The 24,964-nt window shown below is 38.1% G+C and overlaps 2 protein-coding genes across 7 annotated transcripts in view; one reads left to right on the forward strand and one right to left on the reverse strand.

Moving 5' to 3' along the window:
* Nucleotides 1-24,964, forward strand: part of LOC134670921 (uncharacterized) — a 236,359-nt gene that overhangs the window by 98,910 nt on the left and 112,485 nt on the right. The window lies entirely within an intron of this gene.
* The window catches only part of LOC134670911 (protein kinase C and casein kinase substrate in neurons protein 1), a 172,339-nt gene that overhangs the window by 74,334 nt on the left and 73,041 nt on the right, over nt 1-24,964 (reverse strand). For all 6 annotated transcript variants that reach the window (XR_010099141.1, XR_010099140.1, XM_063528734.1 and 3 more), the window contains one exon: nt 17,252-17,400. Coding sequence is in view for 4 of the 6 variants with exons in the window: in XM_063528734.1 (XP_063384804.1) it covers nt 17,252-17,400 (149 nt within the window). In the remaining 2 variants the exon portion in view is untranslated. The remainder of the gene's footprint in view (nt 1-17,251; nt 17,401-24,964) is intronic.

Below are 24,964 nucleotides of genomic sequence, written 5' to 3' on the forward strand. Positions count from 1 at the left end.
CTAAATAGGCCTGTAGGTATATTTCAGAAAAAAATTACACAATTCTAATAAACAACATGTAGGTAGGTGTTATACGAATACTATCGGGAGGCACTGTATAAGTATTAAGTAGGAATTAGTTGTACGATAACAATCTACATGTAACACAGCATATAGCGGCGGGGTCGTCCGAGAAGCCTTAGTGTCCGACCGACTGACCCAATAACACCGGCCACACTGCAGTTTACATTACTACATAAATAGTACAAATTACTTACAGGCTTCGCTAGAAATTCTACAATATTAGAAAAACCGCTTTTGCTTTTGCTGCATGGGACCAAGTTAAATCAGTTATCCGCGACCAAGACCATAACTTGCGTCGAAACTTTATAACTCGGTTATAACAACGATATATCGCATTCTCATTTCAATAAGTACCTAGTCTAGTCGACTTATCAGCGCATTTAAAGATAATTAAAATGTAATATTTCGGTATTAATGGCCCGTAAATACACATTTCAAACATAAAAACTCGACAAAAATGCAACAGCGCATTGTAAAGTTAATTTCAGTCAAAGAACCATAGCTGATGTACCTTAAAACCTTTTCAGATTACCGCAAATATGTAGATTAAACGATCCGTATCGAAGATAACTGGGGACAAACACTTAAACAGCCTCTCGTTCTATATGAATAAACCGTGTTCTGTCACTCCGAGTGGGTAAAAAAAGCGGATCAAAATATAGAACGTAAAGTAATCTCTCTAGATCACGCATCGAGATAGTATCGGGCTATCGGCGTATCAGAGCAGAGATCGTGCGTAATCGTTTAACGCTGGATTAGCAATATTTGCACGCGCCGTGTGCTTCCGCGTGCCTGCGCCGGCGCTGCGCGTTCGAGCCGAAGCTTGAGAAATGTTTGTGGTTCCGAGACAACATACGCGATTGTCGAACAGATGGACTAGGACGTTATTGACAAGCTTTAAGTAAGTATGATTGATGCACTTCCAACCGGTGTCAATGTATACCCACTTTACATCTGATGATGAGACTACTAGAGAAATAATATACTCAATAAAAAAAAAATTAAGATCCATATTGGAAAAAACACTGCCACATGTTAGGGCGTAGCCTATATATACATAGTCGTACTAACGTTATTTTTGCTCAGGAGAAATTGAGGAAAAAGAAAAGGAGAGATTAAAAACGTAGCACATTGTTGGTTGTTGTATGTATGTAGGTACCTTATTGCAGTTTTATATCAGTGGCATTTTCTATAACAAAAAAGTAACTAACTATCCTGGAAAACTGCAAAAATAACTTTCGTCCAAACGCATATCGCCAAAAACATTCCACTGATAAATACGATGATGACTCTACAAGGCCAATTCAAGTTTTAGTAATTAGATCTGTTTCCGATATGATACTGACCTGTCAGTATCAAAAGTGAAATGTCTTCGACCAAAAACGGCACTTTTGACACTGAAAGATCAGAAGGTATCATATCGGAAACAGATCGAATAACAAAAACTCGAATTGGCCTGCCAGAGGGATTGTCACATTTGGCGGCGAGCCACAGATAACGCGCCTTTAAGGCGATGTCATTAGGGGTGACATTTGCTCGCGGAGATAAGCTATACTATTTTGGGCAGTGACACTCTCAACACAATTTTGTTGATATCTGTATTGATAATATTAATTAATATCATGATATATTTAACCGTTTCCTCTCTTTGTGTGATTATATTTGCGTATGTCTGTTTGTACCTATTTCTCTTATGCATTTCAGTCTTAGCGTTTTCACCAGATTTTTGTAATTGTTCACATTGCAACCTAATCTCTCAGGCTCAGAATTCCTTCTTACACGTAAAAACAGTTTACATAAGTACCGGATTTGTATAAAATTTTGGCCCCGAAAATTGAAAGGGGTAGCATTTTTGTATGGGAGAGAGGAACGAATATCTTGCGGATGAAATCACGTGCAAAAACTAGTGTTTAGTTTGTAATTAACCGTTTTATCTAAAATGGAAAGCATTAGTTTTCCCCACTGCACGAAAACACATAAATGTAATGTGCACTTATGAACTTAATAATAATAATAAAGTAGCGACTGGGCTATAAGGGGTCATCCATTAATTACGTCACACGTTTAGGGGGAGGGAGGGGGTCAAGAAAATGTGACATATTGTGACATGGGGGAGGGGGAAGACACAAACTTTGTGACGTCACTTTAACTTCATCAGTAATCGAAAATTTATTTCAATTATTTTATTCGCTGTACATTTAAATAACAAGTTTTTAAAACGATTATCGTTTTTATTCGTTTAATTTTCTTTCCTAAGCAATTTTGGGTTATAAAATTACTAATATTTATATCGTCAAAAATAATTTGATAAAATATTAATAATACTTAGGTACTTTTACTTAATTCGATTTGGCGACATCGTAGAAAAAATGTGACGTCACACTAGGGGGGAGGGGTTTGCCAAATGTGACCAAGTGTGACAAGGAGGGGGGGAGGGGTCAAAAAACCTAGAAATTCGTGTGACGTAATTAATGGATGACCCCTAACCGCGAAAATCGAAGTTCGCAAATTACGGGCACTTTTCTCTGTCACTCTGGTTAAGTCTCCATTAGAGTAAAAGAGAAAAATCCCCGCAATTTCCGAATTTCGGTTTTCGCGGTAAGCCCTCTGTAACGAGTGTAACGCGGCTTTTCTGCGACTGTATCGCTGCAAAACGTCACTGTTTGCCTCCCTAAGGTTTACGAATGCTCAGTTAACAATCTGATCTTACGCCTAAACGGCTATGCAACTAATTAGTGCTTAAGATGTAACTGGAATTAGCATTCGACTTCGCAACGTTTTAGTAACATACGTTAATGTTTCTTAACTGCTTTGAACGTATAGAGCGTGCGGTCGGCATAACTGACTGACAGTACATTAGTGCCTAATTTACAGCTAAGATTCACGTTACCGTCGCAAAGTTCTGTAACATTGAAATATTTTTACAATATTTAATAAGATTATAAGGCAGATGTTTGCCTAATGACCTGCGGCTGCCTTGGCTAGCGGAGTCCCACAAATTGTAATATTAGCGTTACGGTAAACCTAATCGGAGATGGAGGGGCGAGCTTGACACCATTGACTCCACAAAAGAAAGACTGAAAAAGACTGAAAAGAAAGACTGGGAAGAGAGACTTCACGAGATAGGGATAAGTACATGGAAGAATAATAAAGAGGGAGGCCTTAGCCTATAGTAGCGTTTTTTTTAGCATTAGAAATAAGGTAAACAATCTTGATGTGTCTTTTAATTGAAAAACACATTTTAAAAATAAGTTACGGCAAATATGTAACAATTATGAATCGAATACGACCTTTTATATTCTTCTGCTTTCATAAGTAATAGTTATTGATTTTTAAAAAGCGTTTTTCAATTAAGTCTTGTCAAGATCGCTTAAAACCTTCTTACAAGTTCTTTCTAATGCTAAAAAAAAACGAACTATAGCAGTGTCCCTATGGGTCTGAAAATATCGCATATTCGCTACAAAATTAACCTTTAATGAAGAAATGTCTTTCACAAAACTGTATGCCATGATATCATGGTCATCATCAGCAATTCCACTGCACCAAATGATGAAGACGTCCCATTTTGTGAAATCGGTTTTTTTTGTCAAAAAATAATCTCAATTCAAGAATATTCATCTCCTATCTGCAACCGCTGTTTAATTATCTATAACGTGGTTTACTTTGAACAAGGTTATAATAACGTCGGTAATTACTTCACTTGACGGCTTCCAGCCGCGACTAATATTATGTCATTAGTTAGTACCTACATAGATACGCGTCGCGCGTTAATATTATCACCGTTATGTTGAATAGTGTTCCTAATGCGAATATTAAGCTATGCTATACTAAGAAAGGTGTAATGAAATACTGTAAAACTTCAAAATATATTCCAAGTTATTTGGGGGCTTTTGTCTGGTCTTTGTTGATTTACGACCATTTTAGCACAAAACCAGGTGTTTTTTATACTAAAACGTTGCTCAAGGATCAGCTTAGCTAAGAAGAGATATGTTAACGGCAAACATTACCTCACAGTGCTAATGGTCATCTCGCACCACGAGTTAACAGTTACTATTAGCGACATAGCGCTATGTTACGTGCAATGCAATGCTTGACGTTTGACATACTGTCGCCAAAATAGTCTAGTGTCTTATGTTTAAATAACACCAATTACTAAAATGTACATAAGTCCTTAAAGCCCCTACATGATCAGCAACGGAGCTTCTGAGTGTCCCGACCACTACCGCCTATAGTTTCTTGGCAGCAGACCGTGCGTGATTTACCACCACACCAAACAAAATCTGCCCTTGCAAATATATGTAGTCTAGCTTCCGTAATGAAATTATGACGTATAAATAACACTTGCACTGCGTGTGCTACCAAAATCGTTGCAGACTTATCTTGTTCTGGTCGAACTCTACAGTTCCTCGAAATTTTAATGGGATAGTATGATTTATTTGGTGGTTTGTCTTGATAAAAACGTGCAAAATTCAATATAAAAATTACAATTTTGCGTTAGTCCCCTCGTAACGAAATTTCTTCGGGTAATGCGTGATTTGGACTGATGATGAGAATGAGCCCTCGGAATACAATGATCAATCTCCATCTTAAGTGTTACCTCCTACTCTAACTAGCCACCAACAATACTTAACTTTAATAAGGCGATTACTGCTGTAACTGTATTCTGCCTTTCTCATATTTTTATGTGAAAGTATGAGATTATAAGAGTTTATGAGTTTACGAGATTATGAGTTTTTATTTTTAATAACTTTACTAAAAAAAAAGAAGGTTAAAATCTCTACATATATTTGTATAGAATGAACCTTTAAAAAAACTCATTATACAAATTCGTGCCAGCAATATTTACCGGCCGTCTTCAGCAACAAACGGGCACTTCAGTAATGGTGCTATTAAATTAGTAAAATTAGTCAACACATTCGCACCTACGGCGCGCCCACGCAGTTTTACTGTCCATTAAGCTGGTGTTTCGGCACAGGTATCTAATTGTCACTGGACAGTTTCCGACTTTGTTATATGTGAATGGAGCGGTGTATGTAAACTACAATGACATTGACACTACTGACAGTGAATCAAAGGAGTTGCTCTCGGAGCCTAGCCAGCCAAGCGAGCAAGCGACAATCATTTTACTTTAAGATGCAATTTCGACTGCGGGAAATTTCAACTAATCGAAATATATTTCATGTTTTACGTTATTAACTAGAGTGCCATATATGTCCAGATAGCGAAAATGTCATAGCAATAAAGGTGTCCAATATTAGGTCTTAACATGACGATTATCGGGGTTTTTACGTTATGTAAAAATTCTCCTCGCTGTGATTTCTTTGTATTAAAATACAACTTCTACTAACAACAACAACAAACATAACAACAAACATATTCTTATAGCAACTAAGACGATAGACGACAGACAATAGATGTTTCTTGATCCCGATAAATGTTTACTTTTCGATTTGTGTTGGCGCCATACGATTAACATCTTGTCTAGGCCCACAGTTCCTTCATTTAATATTTACGACGGCATACCGACGAGACGACACGACGGCAATCATGGGACTGTCGTAATGAGACCATTACGCTGACCGATTGTTCGCAGAACAATAGCCGCTGAATCATTATTACAATCATCACTGTTTGCAAACTTAAGTTTTTGTTCTGTGACTTTGAACTTTTGAACTCTTTCGCGTTTAAAAATGAATACCTAGTCTAGTCTGTGCGCAAAAAGAAGAGTCATAGAATGTAATGGTCCACGACTGTTTCCACACAGACTACCTGTAGTATCGCCTTCTCTTCTCCTCACACTTTAATTTTGGTGCGCGTAGAGTGCGTAGAGATGTTAATCTCTACGAAAATTATTTGTGTCTGTCCGTTACCTCCTCACGCTTAAAGCGCAGAACCGATTTTGATTAAATTTGGTATGAAGATAGTTTGAAAACCAAGGAAGGACATAGGATAGTTTAGTTTTTATCAATTATCACCATCATCCTTCGTAGACGAAGTTGTGGGCATTAGATAGTTTATCTATTTCCGCCGCTAGTCCTCCGTTTGAATGTTTTCAGACTTGGTCTCAAATCGGGTTTCCGTTAAGAAGTTGTAACAATAAATTCTAGTGAGCCATTTCGCCTTAAATGCAGGGGTCAGACACAGGTTTTGTAATGTTTTGGACAGCGTGTTTATTACATAATAATGCTCCTGTCGCAAGCTTGCAGCTATGTATGCCGTAACACAGCTTCGTTAATCCAAAGGTTAGCGGTAAGGCAATGAATTTAAAACATTGTATTATCACTCTTAGAAAACAGTAGGAAAGTAACCTCCAGGACCACAAAGTTGAATTCCTAAAATGTTGAAATCCCAAAATGTTCACTTTCCCAGAATGTAAATAGCCCTGTAATAGGGCTAGTAATAGAGACACGAAATAAATATTTTTGCCGAGCTTCCGTTCCGTTTTCGTAGTTTTATTTCATGAGCAACTATCGTGGTCCTTGAAGATAATATTTATTATAAGTTTAGTTAAGAGGACTAACTGACAAATATGTAGATAAAAAAAAACAAGAAACCGGTTTAAGTCCCATTACCTACTCTTGGAATATAGTTAATAATTCCAGCTACCGCGGCATCCACTTCTAGTTTATTCCACCGTATAATTTGCTGCCAAGAATGAATCTTCATTGAATGCAGAGTGCATCTCTTTAATATTAATAAACCATGGTCGGTGGCTGACATCACTCCATGTAAATGACGTACGTACTGGGTTGCATAAGTCTGATTCTTCAATTATGTTCAGGCGCCCCTATATAGGTACTTTGATACAGCGATGCCTAGAAAAAGCAGTGGATACTTAACTACTGCTTACTGCTTGATACTAAATTAGTTCTTCGTTTACTTCGATAACTTTAATCCAATGTGACCAATGTTTCTTGTAAGTTTCGTCTGAAATGTCATAGATGTTTACCAGTTTCAGAAAATGAAAACATTTTGAAGAAACCGGACTAATTCCAATAGGTATTCCCTGAGACCTGACAACAAACGCTTACGTAAAACAAGTGCTTGCGTCAATCCGTCCGTTTTAAAAAATTGGACACAAAGTCCTTTAAAATGCGACTAGAGCAAAAGGGACAGCTTCTTTTACTGCGTGTGTATGATTATTTACACCATGCAGCTATGTTACAGCATTTGAGGCATGAAAATACAAAATCGAATACCGACCGACCTACTGCCGTATTCGAACTTCAAGATATTCACAAGAGACGAAGACGACACGTACTAGATACGTTATAGTTTAGATATCAACTAGTTCTCTTTTGCAGCGCAATTCGGGTAACCAATGTCACTTTTACGTTAGATAGAGTAAGATATCTATTAGATGTGAAGTGGATTTCTATGTCATATTTCTGTGGAAATCGTTCAAGAGTATCTCCAGAATCGCGCTAATGTCAAATTTGACAGGTTAGATCTTAAAAAAATCGTTATCGTATCTTGGTGATGTCTAAAAGATATCTAATAGATATCTATTTCAAAATCCGAATCGGACCCATAGCCATATTTGCAGACATTCAAACCGTATCGACATGTACGGACTCTTCCGGCCGTCTAGCCCGTCCTTTAAAAGGCCGTATTATTCGATTCTAAAAGGTCGATAAATACAATGTTAAGTGACAATTTGTAACCCTTATTGCAATGATTATAAGGTCCAGGTCCACCAGTGTCCATTAAAGTGTTGATAATACTCTGTTTTGTGACCGCAGTGGTATGCGAGCCGCGTGCGACAGCGTCACCTGACTTTATTATGGCTATGTTACCAAATATGTGCAATCGAATCGCTGATGTGATTCGCAAATCGGAGGTATTAGTGATGCTCACTAATTAATTGAAAGGATAATATGAACAAACTGAAAAGTAATATATTAGATTTAAGATTACCTGAAAATATATTTTAAGTAAGTCCCTTACGAATCATCTGCAATCTAATTTTCGGATTTTAAAAGTATAAACCTCGTAAGGACAAAGTCAATTCACGAATATATTATGGAGGTGCACGAATATGACCTATGGTCAAGCAAATCTTGTCAGTAGAAAAAGGCGCGAAATCCAAATTTCCTATGAGACGATATCCCTTCGCGCCTACATTTTTCAAATTTGCCGCCTTTTTCTACTGACAAAATCTGCTTGACCAACTATAAATTCATATTATGCCTGGAAAAAGGATAACTTATTTAACACTATCCTACGTTTCGGAGCTGTCGGTGATCACAAGTCCCTTGATTTACCAATTTACCGTACCCGCATGGGAACTAAGGTCTGAAACAATTGCACCAACGATTCCCATCGGTATCAATGTCGGCGGCCGATCGTAAGATCAGGCAGATCGTAATGTTCCTGTGTAATGTTTTGACGATAGTCACATTAAACCAATATATAGGTAGGTTGTTCGTTAGGTTACTTCAGCTGCCCGAAGGGCAAACTGCCCAGAAATAGCGGGGCTCCGTCAACTCAGGGAACGAGTCAAAGATTTTCACGTTTCACGATATGCCTAGGAATTTCACGATATGCCTGATCTTACGATCGCCCGCCGACATCAATACTGATGAGGTGATGAGGGCACTGGAGGACTAAATCTTACAGTAATTGGAAAAATGTTGCATGTAATGGAGTTGTTGTGTTCTGTAAGCTAACATTATTGCCTTTTCAAATTAATCAAAGGGTTTTCCCCTAAACATGCTACTGGTCAATTCTCTTTCATCTATGCCTAAAAAAGTTTTCGTAAATTACAGCTAATAAACAAAGTAAGCCTTTATAAGGCAGATAGAATATATATTCCACATCATTTAGAACTTTGCTTCAAAGTGATAGGGTCAAATTTTGCATAATTTCTGATACCTTTATGCCTTGTAAAGGGTTAAGTGGTTTGTCATCTTCACCATATGATACTAATAATCCGTATAATAATAAATCTATTTATATTGTTTCCTACGGTATTTTAATCTGGCCGAACGGTTCGAACTATATAATAAACTTAAGAGTCCATAGATTTAGTGCTATATCACCATTTTCACCGGATAAGGCGGTACATAATCCTATCTTTAAGTTGTCTCCTACGGTATTCTAATATCTATTTTAATGTCCGTTCGTTCAAATTATGGTCATTACGGTAATCGCCCACTTACGGGCTCGTTCTAGACACTTTTTATTCTTGGTATTATTTATATTCTAATGCCGACTGTCCTAGCGTCCGAGTTGAATTGACTTGTAAATAGAGAATAAATAGTGGTGACTGAATTAAAGATTGGTAGGTACGGTCAAAGATTTCCGTACGTTTCATACCTTGTCATAGTGACAATCAATATGAAAGTCGCAAGCCGCTATGGACCTCATAGTATTCTCACTGTGAAATTAATTACTTGACCTTACTAAAACTATCTAACATATTGCCCATACATGATTATAGTAGCACTCAAAGCATAAAAGGCCTTGTATTACTTGTATTGGAATCTTGGAGATGCCATGGATTTACGTCTATGTATATATATTACTTTATGAATTAATTATAATGAATCTCTTTTACGCAAGAGGCTATAAATAAATTACGTCATTTCAAATTGGGGGGGGGGGGGGGTCTGGACATCGGATGATGGTAGCATGACGAAGGAGGTAACGGGGTCATTCGAAGCATGATTTTTTGATGATTTTAGGGGAGGGGGGGAGGTCAAAGATCGATGACGAAATTTATGGACAGCCCCCAATGCAAAAGTCTATTTCAAAAGCTGATTTTTCTTAGTTCTCGACTGACGAAGTTTTGACACAACAACCATGGGAGTTCATTATGTCTGTTACAAAGCACCGGATTATAGCACACAATAAATATTTATATTGACAGTACCCGACCAATTTTTATGGCCCTATCGTAAACACGTACCTCCATTTATATTAACAGGTCAACAAACTACCGCTTAAATTGTCCCATCGCACCGTCACGCCAGCAGGTCAAGGCGGACTTACAATTAAAATGTAATTTGACTCAGTAATCCGCGATTAAGTCACCTTAATTCGATTACCAATTCGCAATCACGGCGCCTTAATGAGATTGGACTCATTAATGTTGGGATCGTTTAGTTAGTAGAGTCTGGCTACTGAAATTTTACCTACATTTTTAGCGGGAAATTCTAAAAATCTTGGGCTGGTCACACTTTGTGTAGTAGGAATTATAGTTTTGATACTAGACAATATTTTTGATATTCTGTGCACAAGTAAGGTACCTAAGGAAATAAGTTAAATAAACGTTTACGTGCACTCAAAGTCAGCTCACATAATTTCTACCACTATTTAAAGTACAGTCAAGGACAAACACATATGTATACGTTCCAATATTTAGAATTTATAGATATTTTTCTGAATTTTTAGTTTATCCGTTTCTTCATACACTTGTCCTATTTATGAGATTCAGGCATTCATAAATTCACGTACTTAATCAAAGTAATAGGCAAATGTTAGAACTAGTACTTAAAGTATCAAAATATTTATAGAGCACCAACCTCCTAATTTGTTTACATTTGGTTAGGAGTTGTAAACATTGCAGTTTTTCGTTATACAACGCTACACGTCTACTTCGCACATTACCTATCGTAATTATTTACGAGCTTAAATAACAGTTTGCGAACCTCACTCAGTATAGAAATTATTAATATTATTTAAAATAAACCCCTTATAAACCGCAAACAATTTAAATGAATGACATAAATTGACAACTGACTTTTAGCTTTTTTTAAATCATAGACAATTGGATATGATATGATATGATATTTATTTATTTCATAATATTACATTGCATTATAAATTAATATGTTAATATATTAAGAATTAATATTATGATCGTCAAAAGTACATTATTAAATACGGGATATTCTAACAAACAATACATAGTTTAAGGTCTCATGAATTCGTCCATATAATATATTGTATTTCCTAGCAGTATTTGCTTTAGTTGGGACTGAAATTCCGACACACTGGCTATGTCTTTCACACGTTTAGGTAATTTTTCATAAAGGGATGGTCCCATCACCCTTGGATCTTTTGTACATAGCGCCAGCCTTTTACGAATATTCGTGAGGCGATGAGCGTTTCGTGTGTTATAATTGTGGACTTCATCGACTCGTTTGAATGTTTTCAAGTTTCGCTTCACATTCATCACTGTATCGTGTATATACATCGAGCATACAGTTAATATTCTTTTTGATTTAAACAAATCTCGGCAAGACGTATTTCTGGGAACACCCGCTACGATACGAAGAGCTTTTTTTTGTAAAATTAGCACTCTTTTACTATCCGATGAGTTACCCCAAAGGATAACGCCGTAGGATATGATGGAATGTATATAGGCATAATACACCTGCAGGAGTGTTTTTGGCGACACCAGTCTGCTAAGCTCACGCAGTGCATATATAGAGGTAGCCAACTTGTTGCATACTAGCTCGACGTGAGGCTTCCATGAAAGCGTGTTATCAAGTTGGAAACCCAAGAACCTTACGAGCCTAACAACCTGGATGTCTCCACACAAAGTCAGTTGTGGGTAGTTGACGGTGCGACCACTGAAGAGGATGCATTTTGTTTTCTCAGTGTTCAATTTGAGACCGTTTGAGTTAAACCAAGCTTGCAACTGTTCAATGACTAGATTTAGCTTAAACTCAAGTTCAATGTATGTCTTGCCAGTCACCACGACACTTGTGTCATCGGCAAATTGTATTATTTGGCCTTCTGTGACAGCTCTAGGCAAGTCGTTGACAAAAATTAGGAAGAGAACATTTCCCAGGGCTGAGCCTTGGGGCACTCCTACGGTGACACAAGCCGGTGAAGACCTAAATTTTTCATTTGGACTTTGTACCTCTACGACTTGCGACCTACCCTCTAAAAATGTAGATAGCAGATTGTATGCTTTGTTTTTTATGCCTAGAATGTCTAGTTTAATTTTAAGTAGGCTATGGTTGACTGAATCGAAAGCTTTCGATAGATCACACAGTAATCCGGCCACTTTTAATCCCTCATTCATAGACGCCACCACCTTATTGACTAGCTGCAGAGAGGCCGAGGTTGTAGATTGCTCCTTCCTGTAGGCGTATTGTTGGGGCGAAAGAATGGAATTATTATCAAGATAGCGAGTTATAGAAGATGCTAATATCGACTCGATAATTTTAGAAATTGTCGGCACTATCGTAATTGGACGGTAGTTATTAGGCAAACGCGCATCACCTGAACCTTTATATATAGGACATACCCGTGATCTTTTTAGTATTTCGGGATAGTGGCCAGACGAAAACATTTCTTGTATTAGGCAACATATAACTGGTAACAAAGGTTCCCAGTATTCTGCGATCAGACTCCCGGTTATCCCAAACAGGTCAGGGCTATTTTTATTGGATAGTTTTGTTCTGATCGTATTAACAATCAAGGTAGGGCTAATGTGTGGTAATTCGTAACGGCAACTTGTTTCATCACCCATGTATTTTAATGCGCTACTTTCATTCGGCGGATATAATGCTGAAAATTGCTGTCCGACGCCTAGAAAATATTGGTTAAACGTATCAGGTACTTCTTTTTCGTCTATAGGGCCCAAATCATTTTTAAGTTGAATACGTTTATAGTTATGAGTTAACTTATTAGACTCTTCCTTAATTATTGTCCAAACCTCTTTTTTAATATTTTTGCTTTTTTGTAATCTAGTTGACATTACTTCTTTTTTGGTGTTGATGACAAGATTTTGAAATTTAATTTTGTGATTTTTGATGCATTCTTTTAATAAGGTTTCATGTGGGAAATTTTTCAACAACTCACAGTACCCTATTATTTCTTGTTGACAATTTGCAATTTCCAATTTCACGTGTAAGCCACCTACATTGATTGTTTTTCGGTTTAACTTTTTTAATCTTCATCGGAAAATGTGTGTCGTATTTGTTAAAGATTGTTGAAATTACTTTAGTTATTTTGCCATTCAAATCCATGGAACCTTTGTGAATTAGCTTGTTCCAATCATGGTATTCGAGTGACTGACGGAATAGTCTCTTAGTTTCGTTGTTTATAATTCTTGTTCGAATAGTTAAGTAGGGAGTTTTACTAACGAAATTTGGTACATGACAAGTTACCAGTTGCGCGAGGTGGTCGCCGATGCCAGTGGTGAGGGAGGCGGCGGACACCGTGCCGGGGGCGAGCGAGGTCGCGGCGGCGTCTATGGACGAGCTCGACCCACCGCAGATGCGAGTGGGGAAATCTATAATGTTACGTAATCGGAAACAATTTAGAACATCACAAAGTCTTTTATACCTAGAACATGGTGCCAGCGCGTCGAGATTCCAGTCACCCACTAATAATATGTTACAATATTTCTTTGTCACAAACGTCAGAATACTATTTATAATTCGTAAAAATATATCGAAGTCACCATTATTGGTTCTGTATAACCCTATGACTAAAATATTACATGAGGTCAATAAAACCGCAGTACAATCACAATGAAATTCCTGTGTGAGCGATACAACAACGAAATATCTGTCAACAATTTTTGGCTAGCCAGACTCTAACAGCAAAACTTTTAACTGATACTGGTACAGTCACCTGCAATAATATGTTACTCTTCGAAGGCCGCAAAAATACGTGACACCAGGCGTGGCTCACTCCGCGATTTCGTCGCTTTGTTACAGGTAGCTAAAAGTACATCCGTTCGACCCCAATTTTGCGGCCATATCTGTGCTGATCGTGACAGACGCGTTTTAGAGAGTGAGTCTTCTGTACCTAGTACTATTATTTATTCTGTGGTGACACGCTTATATGGCTCTGCAAATATGGTGTCAGATATTTTTGCGGCCTTCGTTTTGTAACATGTTATTGCAGGTGAGTGTACTAAATGGTACTAGAAAGGTCTGTTTGTATTCTGTTCGGGCTAATGTTTATGGATATGTTGGTTTGTTTTACAAATGGGCAAACTCTGGGGAAGGCCGAGAGATATTCAAAAGGATTAATGTTATTCTATCCAGGTTTACATTAGAATAGTTTGTATTTTTTTTTCTTTAGCCTTTTAGTGTGTCCCACTGCTGGGCAAAGGCCTCCCCTCTTTCCCGCCACTTGTCTCTGTCTAATGCACACTCCCGCCTCTCCACACAGAATGTATCTTTGGTTGTCCCGCCATCTCCGTTTGGGTTTTCCTCTGCCCCGAGATCCATCCTGTTTCTATTGCTATTTTTAATTTAACAAGATTTTACTCTTTAGCTAAAGCTAGCACGCTGTTCACCTTTATATTAAAAAGTTCATGAAAACTAGTTTCGTTTCGTTTAACTTCAAACTCTAGTAAATCCATTTGTCAGATTATGCGATTTTGGTATTTAAAAAAATGTAATAGGTTAGATATTTACTGAGAGGGTCGAATGGATTTAGCCGAGTTTGGATTTAAGCGACACATTTACCGTAATATAAACACTTGATAGAGATCGGGAACAAGCAACACACTCTTAAAGCTAGACATCGGATAATACACAAGGTTAACATTTTCAGTCTAGAATTACATTAAAATTAGCAAATCAGGAGTGCATGTGGCAGATTATCAAACATGTCTGTGGATCCGACATACGATACTAGAGAACTGGACTGTTATTACCAAAGCTTTTCAAGTAAATCGCATAACGGACACCAGTATAGATAAGCTCCGTAAATCCTGTTGACGCAGTAGGTACAGCGTCACATGCACATTGTAAAGACAGCAACATTTCAGCATAGAATATGATATTGTAGACAGTTGTACATTTGTGATTCATCTCTATCAAGTGTTGATACATGATGTGTGTACTCTGCAATAACATAACATGTTGAGGATCATACTTAGACTGGTTTTCTAGGGTTTTCTAGACGCGTGATCGGACGTAGATGGAAATAGCACGTCTGGACGGTTGCCAACTCAATATGACTATGGTCAACGACAAGTAGATAGTTAAGATTAGTAGTCTCCACGGAAATATGCTTTTGTTACAAAATATCTCCTTCACTAGCAAATTAGGTTCTATTTATTCTTTCGATCGAAACGTAACGATATGATGATAATGATGAGTCTTTCATTTCTAATAAATGGCGCGTGATAGCGTCTCTGAATGAGATTAATATTAATGTGGAGAAGACCGACATATAACATTTATTGCAGGGAAGACCGTCATAGCGCAAGAACTCTCTTATTTGTCGAGTCGTGTTCGCTTAGACACAGTCATCAAAGATCAGCTTTACTCCTTCTGCTATACCGATCTTCCGTAAGTGGAGTATGTCTACAAACGTAAGAGTTAAACGCGACGAAAGATCTTGTAGAAATGTAGATGGTCTTCCCCACATTGACCTTACGCCTATAAACGCCACTGGGATTGACGGTCTGTATTATTCAAGTCTCTAATAAGTATGACACATGCATTCGCAATGCGATGAACTTATGAACATTTCCAGGTTAACCACCCAGGGAACCCATTTGAAATTACAATAAGCATTTTCCGTTATCGATTTTCAATTTTCTCAGTCAACTTGTTATCTTGAACATTGTTTACTTCTTTAGTCATCGTTTCTATAAATTCAATAAAATCTAAACGAAATTAGATTTTCTGTTCGCGTTCTTATATCAGAAATGCCGATATCATATCATTTTATAAAGAAACGGTAGAAGAAACATTATTTTAATTTTTTTCCAAATATAATAATTATTAGGGTTCCGTATCCAAAGGGTAAAACGGGACCCTATTACTAAGACTTCGCTGTCCGTCCGTCTGTCACCAGGCTGTATCTCACGAACCGTGATAGCTAGACAGTTGAAATTTTCACAGATGATGTATTTCTGTTGCCGCTATAACAACAAATACTAAAAACAGAATAAAATAAAGATTTAAATGGGGCTCCCATACAACAAACGTGATTTTTGACCAAAGTTAAGCAACGTCGGGAGGGGTCAGTACTTGGATGGGTGACCGTTTTTTTTCTTTTGCTTTTTTGTTTTTTTTTTTGCATTGTGGTACGGAATCCGGTTTTTTCTTCGGAATCCTCTTCTTTTTCGTACTTTACAGTATGTATTGAGTAAGGGTAACTTTGGATATCGCCTTTTAAGTATAATTTTTTCATTGAATGTATTTTAATCTTTTATTAGTGAAAGCCTTTGTTTTATCCTTTTGTGTAAAATATTGTGTCTTTTTCTTTAAAAAATAAATAGATCCAATCTAATCTAATCCACGATCACAAGCGGAACTCGTAATAAATAACCCACAACTAGTCTAAATGTCTGTCACAGCACTCGCAGCAACTGATGCCGATAAACAAGAAATGGTACCGCGGTCCTGTCAAATTGTAATAAATATAGATCCGTCACTTGGGATTTATTACTTGTCTAACTCGTCAGATTTCTAGGCTCTGGGTTTATATCGCAGATACTCAAATGGTGAATCGATTGCTATATCATTATCTACATCCTAATCTACCTAATCCGTCATTTTAGTATAAAACCAGACAGATAGGGTAGCAGATTGTGCAATCCAACGTACTGTAATTGAAAGACAGTATTTAGCATGGTACGGTGTTGTTGAGGGTTTGGTTGCTTAGTTACTGTGACTCATCATCTTCCTCGCGCTATCCCGGCTCATCCCATCCCAAACCATCCCCAGACCGGAATCTAGGCCTTATAGGGATTAGACCGGTTTCCTGACAATTAAGATTAATTTCACGATTTTGTTCCGAATAAATCATTGGCACGAGCCGAGGTACGAACCTGCGACCTACGGATTGAAATAAGCACGCTCTTATAGCTACACCACTAGTTTGTTGCTTAGTTACTGTGATTGATTTGTAATATTTGTAGGTACAGTCAGCAGCAGAAGTTGCTAAGCGGCTGAGGTGTTCAAAATTACACGCGTTGACACGCTCTTATTCTCTTCACAATAAAGTCGCGTCAAGATCATTTTGAACCTGGCCCTCACCCTTAGCAACTTCTTCTGCTGACTGTATTGGGCCTCGACTATTTCTTTGTCGCAGAACCGGTGCCGGTGGGAGAAGTCGCATGCGAGTTTTATTACATTGCGGGTTTTGATCGATCGGTTGGTTGAATTGGACGTAACCAACAGTTCGCAATGTATCTAAAATCGAATGCGAGTTCGCGCGCCGTCTAGATCAGCCCTAAGAAAGGTAAGAAACTAACCTTGTGGTAGGTATCTTTCTGCCAGTTCTTGATCTGCGCTATGACGTCGTTGACGAGCCGGTCGCGGACGGTCAGGTGTAGGTCGGACAGTCTCTCCGCCTCCACCATGCCGCCTTTCCACGCCGCCTCCATCGTGCCGTATTCAGGTCCTGAGAACAAAAAGGGTTTTTTATCAAACTTCTACTATAACTACTGGTACTGGTGGCCTTACTGGGAGTGATGGGACTTGGCAATAAAAGTACCGCTACTTTGGAGTGGAACGTGTAAATCATGCGGGACAACATTTTCTATGCATAATAATCTGCCGTCCTAACGTTCCATTCCAATTGCTTGAATACTTCATAATCCTGACGATTCTATTTGGTAGTTTTTAAGTTGTAAGTACGTGTTAAGATTATGACAATGAATTAGTTTACTACCTCGTCTGAGGTCGACTGTACCCACAGCCCAGGTAGGCCTATATTAATATCTTCCACACTTCTGATTCCCGCGATAACTCGCCAACACAAACATTTTTCATTACCACTACTCACATCACTTTACACATTGAAAACTGACTCATATCCTCCAGCATTAAAGTCCATTTTCCCATTTTCACTCTTGAACTAATTATACCGAGTAGGGTTAACCGCGGAGGTGCAATTTGCGTTAATAGCTGGTAAATCTAGATTGATATAAGCGTAGTTAAAACATTATCAAGCTCTTAAACCACCATCATATTTTTCTAAACAGAACTTTACACCAACGAAACAAGGTTCATTTTTAAAAGATCAGATGTTATGATACGAGGTTTTTAAAGTTAGTATAAAAGCCTTCGTGATAAACAACCCTGGGTGATTTTAGCCGGTCGTTGGATTCATTTTAATTAATTTAAACCCGAGGCTAGATATTAGGAGTAATGAGACTTATGCTTGGATTTTAATGCGACATTTAAGCGAAACCTGCTTAAGCAAGGCCAGACTCAAGTTTGAGTGTTTATTCTACGATTTAAATTCGAATAGAGGAAAAATAACATGAAAGTATGAACAGTCTGTTGTTTTTTGTAATGCCATTAAAAGTTAATGTTTTAGGAGTTGCAATAAAAACCTTACGACTACAAATGAACTCTACATATGTAAGTACTTCGTCTCAACCAAACAATAACAATTTGGCTCCTGCCACTTTTGTAAAAGTATGTATATCCACTGTTAAGATTTTACAAGTAACATTTAACCCGACCAACCTTAACCATACCGTGACCTCACCTTAACCATATTTTCATTAAAACTGGTAGCTCAAGCCCAGTAAATCTCGTCCGAGAAAACAAAATTAAACGACAGAGCGTCCATGGGATTACTTTACTTTTACAAGTCATCGTTTACTCTAAAATCGACCTTATTGTTAAAGTATAAGGTATATTTCTTCATAAGACAGTGAGGGGTAGAAATGAAACCAGTCTCATCGCGCGGACCGCTGAAGGCGCAATTTTCGCAAGTGTTTACTGTTTACTTGACGTTTCATAACCGATTACACGCTTGCGAGTCACTACTTCACTAGTGATGTAATAAAGTGATAATTCGTGATCCGTAGATATAACGACGTAAAAATACTCTGATGACTTTAAATGACCTTCTATGTTGGTAAAAAAATAGAGGTTTGCTATATCATCATCATCATCTCAGCCATAAGACGTCCACTGCTGAACATAGGCCTCCCTCTTGCTGCTATATAAGTTTAATGAATAAGGGGGCAACATATTCGGGTAAATAGCTAATTGGCTCATTAGAGGTACAGTTAAGTGTAAAAATATGGGTGTAGATAACTTATATATTGAGTTAAAGTAACTCGATTTTCACTCATACTCTGATAACAGTGATAATTATTTATGGCCTGGCGTAAGTTTTATAGTCCCGTGTTATTATAAAAGTAGACAACTTATTCGCTAACATGAGCTGTGGGACATATTTTTGAGTATGATTTGTGCACCCATATTTTTGAACTGGACTGTTCCTAACTGTGTAACGGCGCGTGCATTCCGAATTCAAACGCGCAAATGACACTTTCGATTTTCAAATCGGCCCAATGGAACGTGTAGAAGCGGCCATTAAGTGCGTCGTCGTGCCGACCGGCCTACGCGGGCTGAATTACAGATTCGGCTGGAGTTTTCCGATGGCTAATTTTATTGGCCGCAGGTGAGCATTAGACTCAAATAAAACAGTATTGTGAATCTCCGAAATAACCGAGTAGGCGAGTATTAGCAAGGTCTCCGATTTAGCTTGGGTAAAAATGCTTTTTATTGTCCGGATGGTCTGCTCTACAACAGGTCGCAATTCTCAACCGATTCTCGTGAAATTTTGTCAGCAGGTTCGATGGTTCAATAGATTTTTTTGACGATTCCTATTAGTGAGAGATCTCTATTTTGGAAGAACTCAATATTACCACAAGGCTCTCCAAAACATGCCTTGAACGAACCCATAGATTTTTCGGACACATTATGAGATCACCAATGCAGATATGGAGAAGTGTATCATCTTGGGGCGAATGAATGGCAAACGCGCTCAAGGTGGGGCTCGTAAGAGATGGTCTGACGCCATGAAGAAGACGAGTGGCGGCAGCCTGCACCGTGCGGTCCACTTGGCTTATGACCGCAATCAATGGAAGAGATGTTGCATGTGGTCGCGATCCTCAGCATTGAGGGAACGAGGAAGAAGAAGAATTAGTGAGAGACCGACTTCGAAGCAGATGTTTCTGCTGATGCAGGGGACGATAATTCTCAGTTCACAGTTATATTGGTCCGTCCCAAACGAACATTCGCGTATAAACACAGGACCAGAGGGCCTACAGCGAACCACATTCGACGTGTTGCCTCCCTGCACTTACGTACGAATTAACAAGTGCGACAGGGAGGCACGTCGAACGTGGTTCGCGGTAGGCCCTGATTCAGATTCGGGCGCCGATGCCGCAATTGGCGGACTTTCCATTTCGTTGCACATGTTTTATTCTCGTTGCATTCGGTTGCGTAAGAATGAAAAACCGTGGAGAAAACTAAGTTGCATTGGAACTCAATGGGGTTTCAATGAGCCAATCGCGATTTATTGAGAATACAAATGCATTATCGTAAACATGCGATTTGTAGACGTGAGGTGTATTTTAGTGTTTCGTTTATTTATACATGCTACTCAGAGCACGGCTATAACCGCGAAAATCAAAGTTCGCAAATTGCGGGAATTTTTCTCTGTCTGTGTGTGTGTTTGTTTCTGTGTCTTTGACTCTAATTACGCCTTCGTTGGAGTGAAGGAGAAAGATCCCCGCAATTTGCGAATTTCGGTTTTTCGGTACATAAACACAATAAAAAGTTAGTAATTATTTAAAAATGTAATGCTTACCAGCTTTTTTGCGTGATTACCTACAGACTGATGTTACAGATGATGTCTCCTGTCGCTTGTCAATTGTCACCCAACAATCGTCGAATTGTCGCCAGACATATTTCACTGACAAATGTCAAGTTGGTGAAACAGGGGCCTGAAGGATACAGACAGGTAGAAATCTATGGACATTAGACACCTCACCAATTGGAGTGGCGCTAAACTAATTGGCATCAAGGACTAATTACTCCAATTAGCGGTTAGAGATCAATCAATGAGCGCCGAGATAACTCCGCTAGTGCACATAAACGCTTCCGCTCGTAATTCGTATAATCACTACAGACTACAGCTAAATGTTTATGTACAGTATATTGACCTGAAATTAATGTCGGAAACCTAAGGTCAGTAAGCAAACCGGGATAGACGCCATGATAAGGATACGCCACGTAAGTGGATACCCAATTTACACATTATTAAATTGTACAACGAGACTTAATCGCGTATTTATGTTTTAATATTTACCTCCCACGTTTGAGGACGGCGTTGTCCCTGTGTTCTTGGAGAAGACTGGCTAAAGTTGACATCAACATGTTCTAGCCACAATTGGCTTGTACGATTTAATAATGTGTAAAAATCGTTTAAATCAGTGTTACCCAATTAGTCCAATTACTATAGCCTAAACCCTCTCGTGCTTGAGAGGAGGCCTGAGCCCAGCAGTGGGACGTAGATAAGCTAAATTATTATTTATTATTATTACCCAATTTACATTTAGAACATTACAATTTATTTATTTCCATATAAATGAAAATAAAACATGGAGCCTTGCATCTTGCTCTATCTCATAACACTCATCATGGAATTAATCATTTTATTAATAGTTTTTACGACGTCAATTGAGTGCTTACTATAATAGCACTGTGACAGCCATAATTTGTTGGCGTTCGTGAGCGACACCCGACACCGCAATCAGGCGGGTAACAGTTACAAGTTACAAACCGTGATACCTTTTACTGGTTAAGCATATATTTTGTTGTTAACATAAACCAATGGAATTGTAAGTTTATCTTTAAATGCTCAGCGTGTAGTGAATTATCACAAGCCAGTCGTCGTAAATTTAAGAGTTAGACTTTTGTCGGTGTAGCTCTCTCCATTTGACTCTATCCAGGGCCGCCTCCTTGATTTCCTTATACGACATTACAGCTACCCTTTCCTTTATTTACAAGCCAGTACTTACGCATTATGTTTTGGGTGCGGGAATGCTTTCTTGTATTTCTAACTTTGTTTATTGTAAAATAGTAACCAAACTAAGAATAAAAATAGGTACTAATCTCTAAATGAGATTAAAAAGGTTAAAATAGTTTAATTAAAGTCTTATGTCTATGTTTTACAAATAAAGCATTCTGATTCTGATTCTTAAGTCAATTAATTCCTCTTAATGCAGTTCAGATGTAAACAATTAGGATACATTTGTAAAATATCAATGCCCTTCAAGGGTCTTATTACTCCTATTAGCATTATTAATAAAGAAACGAATAAAATCGAAACAAATAAATGATATCATGATTATGATTGCATAAAAAGGTACATACTCCAAACTGTAAACTGACAATTCGTAAACCTTATTCCAATGAAATAAGTTCCACTGACGCTCAGTTAAAAGCTTTGCTATCAGTGGGTTCCAAATATCATTCGCTGCTAAATGCACAAGTCGAATTCCAAAGTGAAACATGTTAAAGAAGACGCACAAATTGCATTCAGGAGCTAAGTCACAACTCCCTTTATGTAGAGTCGCGACAGCTGAATAGAATCGCTGCCAGAGAGCCCATAAAACAATCTGGGACCTAATAGTTACTTAACACATTGCAACTGCTCTTCTCATTGCTTACCGAGCGCGTAAATAGATTCGTTTCGGATCTCGGAACCACGACACCGACGACAGAAAATATAGATGTAGGTACAATATTCAGATAAACTCAAAAAGTAAATATTTGGTATTTCAAAAGAACTACCTTTAAATATGCATTTTATAACAAGTTTTAAGATTCTGTACAAAAAAAAAAACTCAAATTCGGAATATTTACTTCGGCATAACTTTTGAACCACTATCGGATACCACTGACTAGGAGTACGCTCAAAAACAAACGACCAATGGTCAATATAGAGAGAGTTTTCATCTAACGACAGCGTAATTTCCGCGCTTTATTCGTATGGACAGCACCTCCTACGGAACGTGCTAAATTAAAACAGTTAAGCTAATGCGTGTTTCAACGGTCGTCTAGACTTGGACTGAACATGACTGGACTTGGAAGTTTAGGAAAGTGAGAAAATCGGAAGTTTCTACATCGAAGTCTCACGAATAGGTAACGACGGGCTTAATAACACAAAACCGCCAAGATTGGCGAAAGAGTATCGGGGCCGCGAAAATCGAAGTTCACAAATTGCGGGCATTTTTCTCTGTCACTCTAATTACGCCTTCATTGGAGTAAAAGAGAAAGATTCCCACAATTTACGAATTTCGGTTTTCGCGGTAGCCCTTCAGGAGGGCCCGAATAGGGAAAAAAGCCAGGGGATTGATGATGTGTCAATTATAATTTGGTATACAATACATAGGTACATAATATATAAAAGAATAGACTTATTTGTAATTTTTAAATAAAATTATAATACATATTTAAAGTAGTGTGATTGAAAATTATCATCTAAAAACTACCCCCAATATTTTCGAACCATTTCTGTTACACAGTCGTCTCAATCGTTTGACCTTGAAGAATCATTAAGTCATCTCAAAGCTTACATAACCTTACCTCAAACTTCTAAATTCTACATTATTCCACAGACGTTTTAAGAAAATGAGAAACTTTTCACAACCCGTTCAAATACTTTCACCAAAATGAAAATGTAATACTATCATACTCAGGAGCAAACAACAAGTCTGCGAACGGCAGCTCTTTGAAAGAGATGTATAAGCATAACAGTAAATTGAATACCAGCATCGTTCGACGAAGACATCAAAGGGGAGCGGATACTTTTGCTGTTCGTCGCACTCGTCGTAAAAGGCTGTAATAGTCTGTGGCTGTGGGCTACTGTCTGAGATACACGTATAGGTAACGTAGGGTTGACAACATACTTTAGAATAATATAGAAATACAGTTTCAAAGCAAACCGGACGAGTCAAGCCGAAATTCGTTAGTTGCAACTATTGGTATTCCACAAAATTAGATGTGGACTATTAGCCATAGGTACTGCGCGACATACTAATAATGTAAAGCCTGACCAGGAATATGTGATCACGCGCCATGTTGCGGAATTTCACTGGAAAAATTTTTTTCATACTACAGTCACAGCGCCATCTTGACGTCATAAATTAAGGAGTTAGACTCTTGTCGGTGTAGCTCTCTCCATTTTACTTTATCCATTTGCCATCTTGACAATGATCATATATTACTCGTCAGGCTTTATATGCATTTTTGGAATAATAAGTGGACAGCGAGATTACTTATACAAGGAAGCCCTTTTGAGGATAGCGTACGACCGATCATTGTGTAAAACATTGGATAGAGTTTTAATAATGGACGCCTTCTGCAGTGAAATGTGTAATCTTTATAGGTTCCATTCCGTTATTGAGCCGGTGGTCAGGTCTCCTCTCCAGAAGCTCAACTTACACATACATGTGCGTTATGCGTCAAGAAATGTCGTGCAGCGATAGGCTGGTATAGCCACAATGCGGAAATATATCGGCCGTTTCCACCTCTCTTGACAGCGTGGCAACAGTCATCCTTCAGATGCAGTGGCCTTTGATGATCGTATTTGTTTTATTGATTCTCGAAAGCTGACGCGGAATTTCTATGAAGATATTAACACTGAAGTACAATTCTCGTATGAATAGACTTGTATTCCTTTAAGATAAGGTTGAGAAAGGTATGTTTAGTATAGGCAGTTCAACCGGTTCCAAAGCGTAATCGCACCTCATCGTTACATCACTGAGCGCGATTTCCTAGTATCGAACTTGTATTGGAATTTGTACTGACAAGACTCAGGTAAAGTTTAGTTCGTTTCTTAAGTGGAATTTTGTAGTGTCGTCAGGTATTCAATATGCAACAGTGTCAGGTTATTTGAAATATGTAACGGAAATATGCTCGGAAATATCGACTATAATATGTGAAATAATCGTCGCGAGCAATCGCAATCGATGGGCGTTACTGGCTATCGAGACGCCACCAAATAGAGTTATATTGTACTTACGATAGAATTGGGGAAATCCTACTGAAAGGGCAGGTTATGAGTACCCTCAACCGACGAGCACGCATAAAGAATATTATGATTGATAGCAAGATTAACAAGTATAAACCCGTGATCTTTGCCTACCTTC

This window comes from Cydia fagiglandana, chromosome 14 (genome assembly GCF_963556715.1).
Source record: "Cydia fagiglandana chromosome 14, ilCydFagi1.1, whole genome shotgun sequence".
NCBI lineage: Eukaryota > Metazoa > Arthropoda > Insecta > Lepidoptera > Tortricidae > Cydia > Cydia fagiglandana.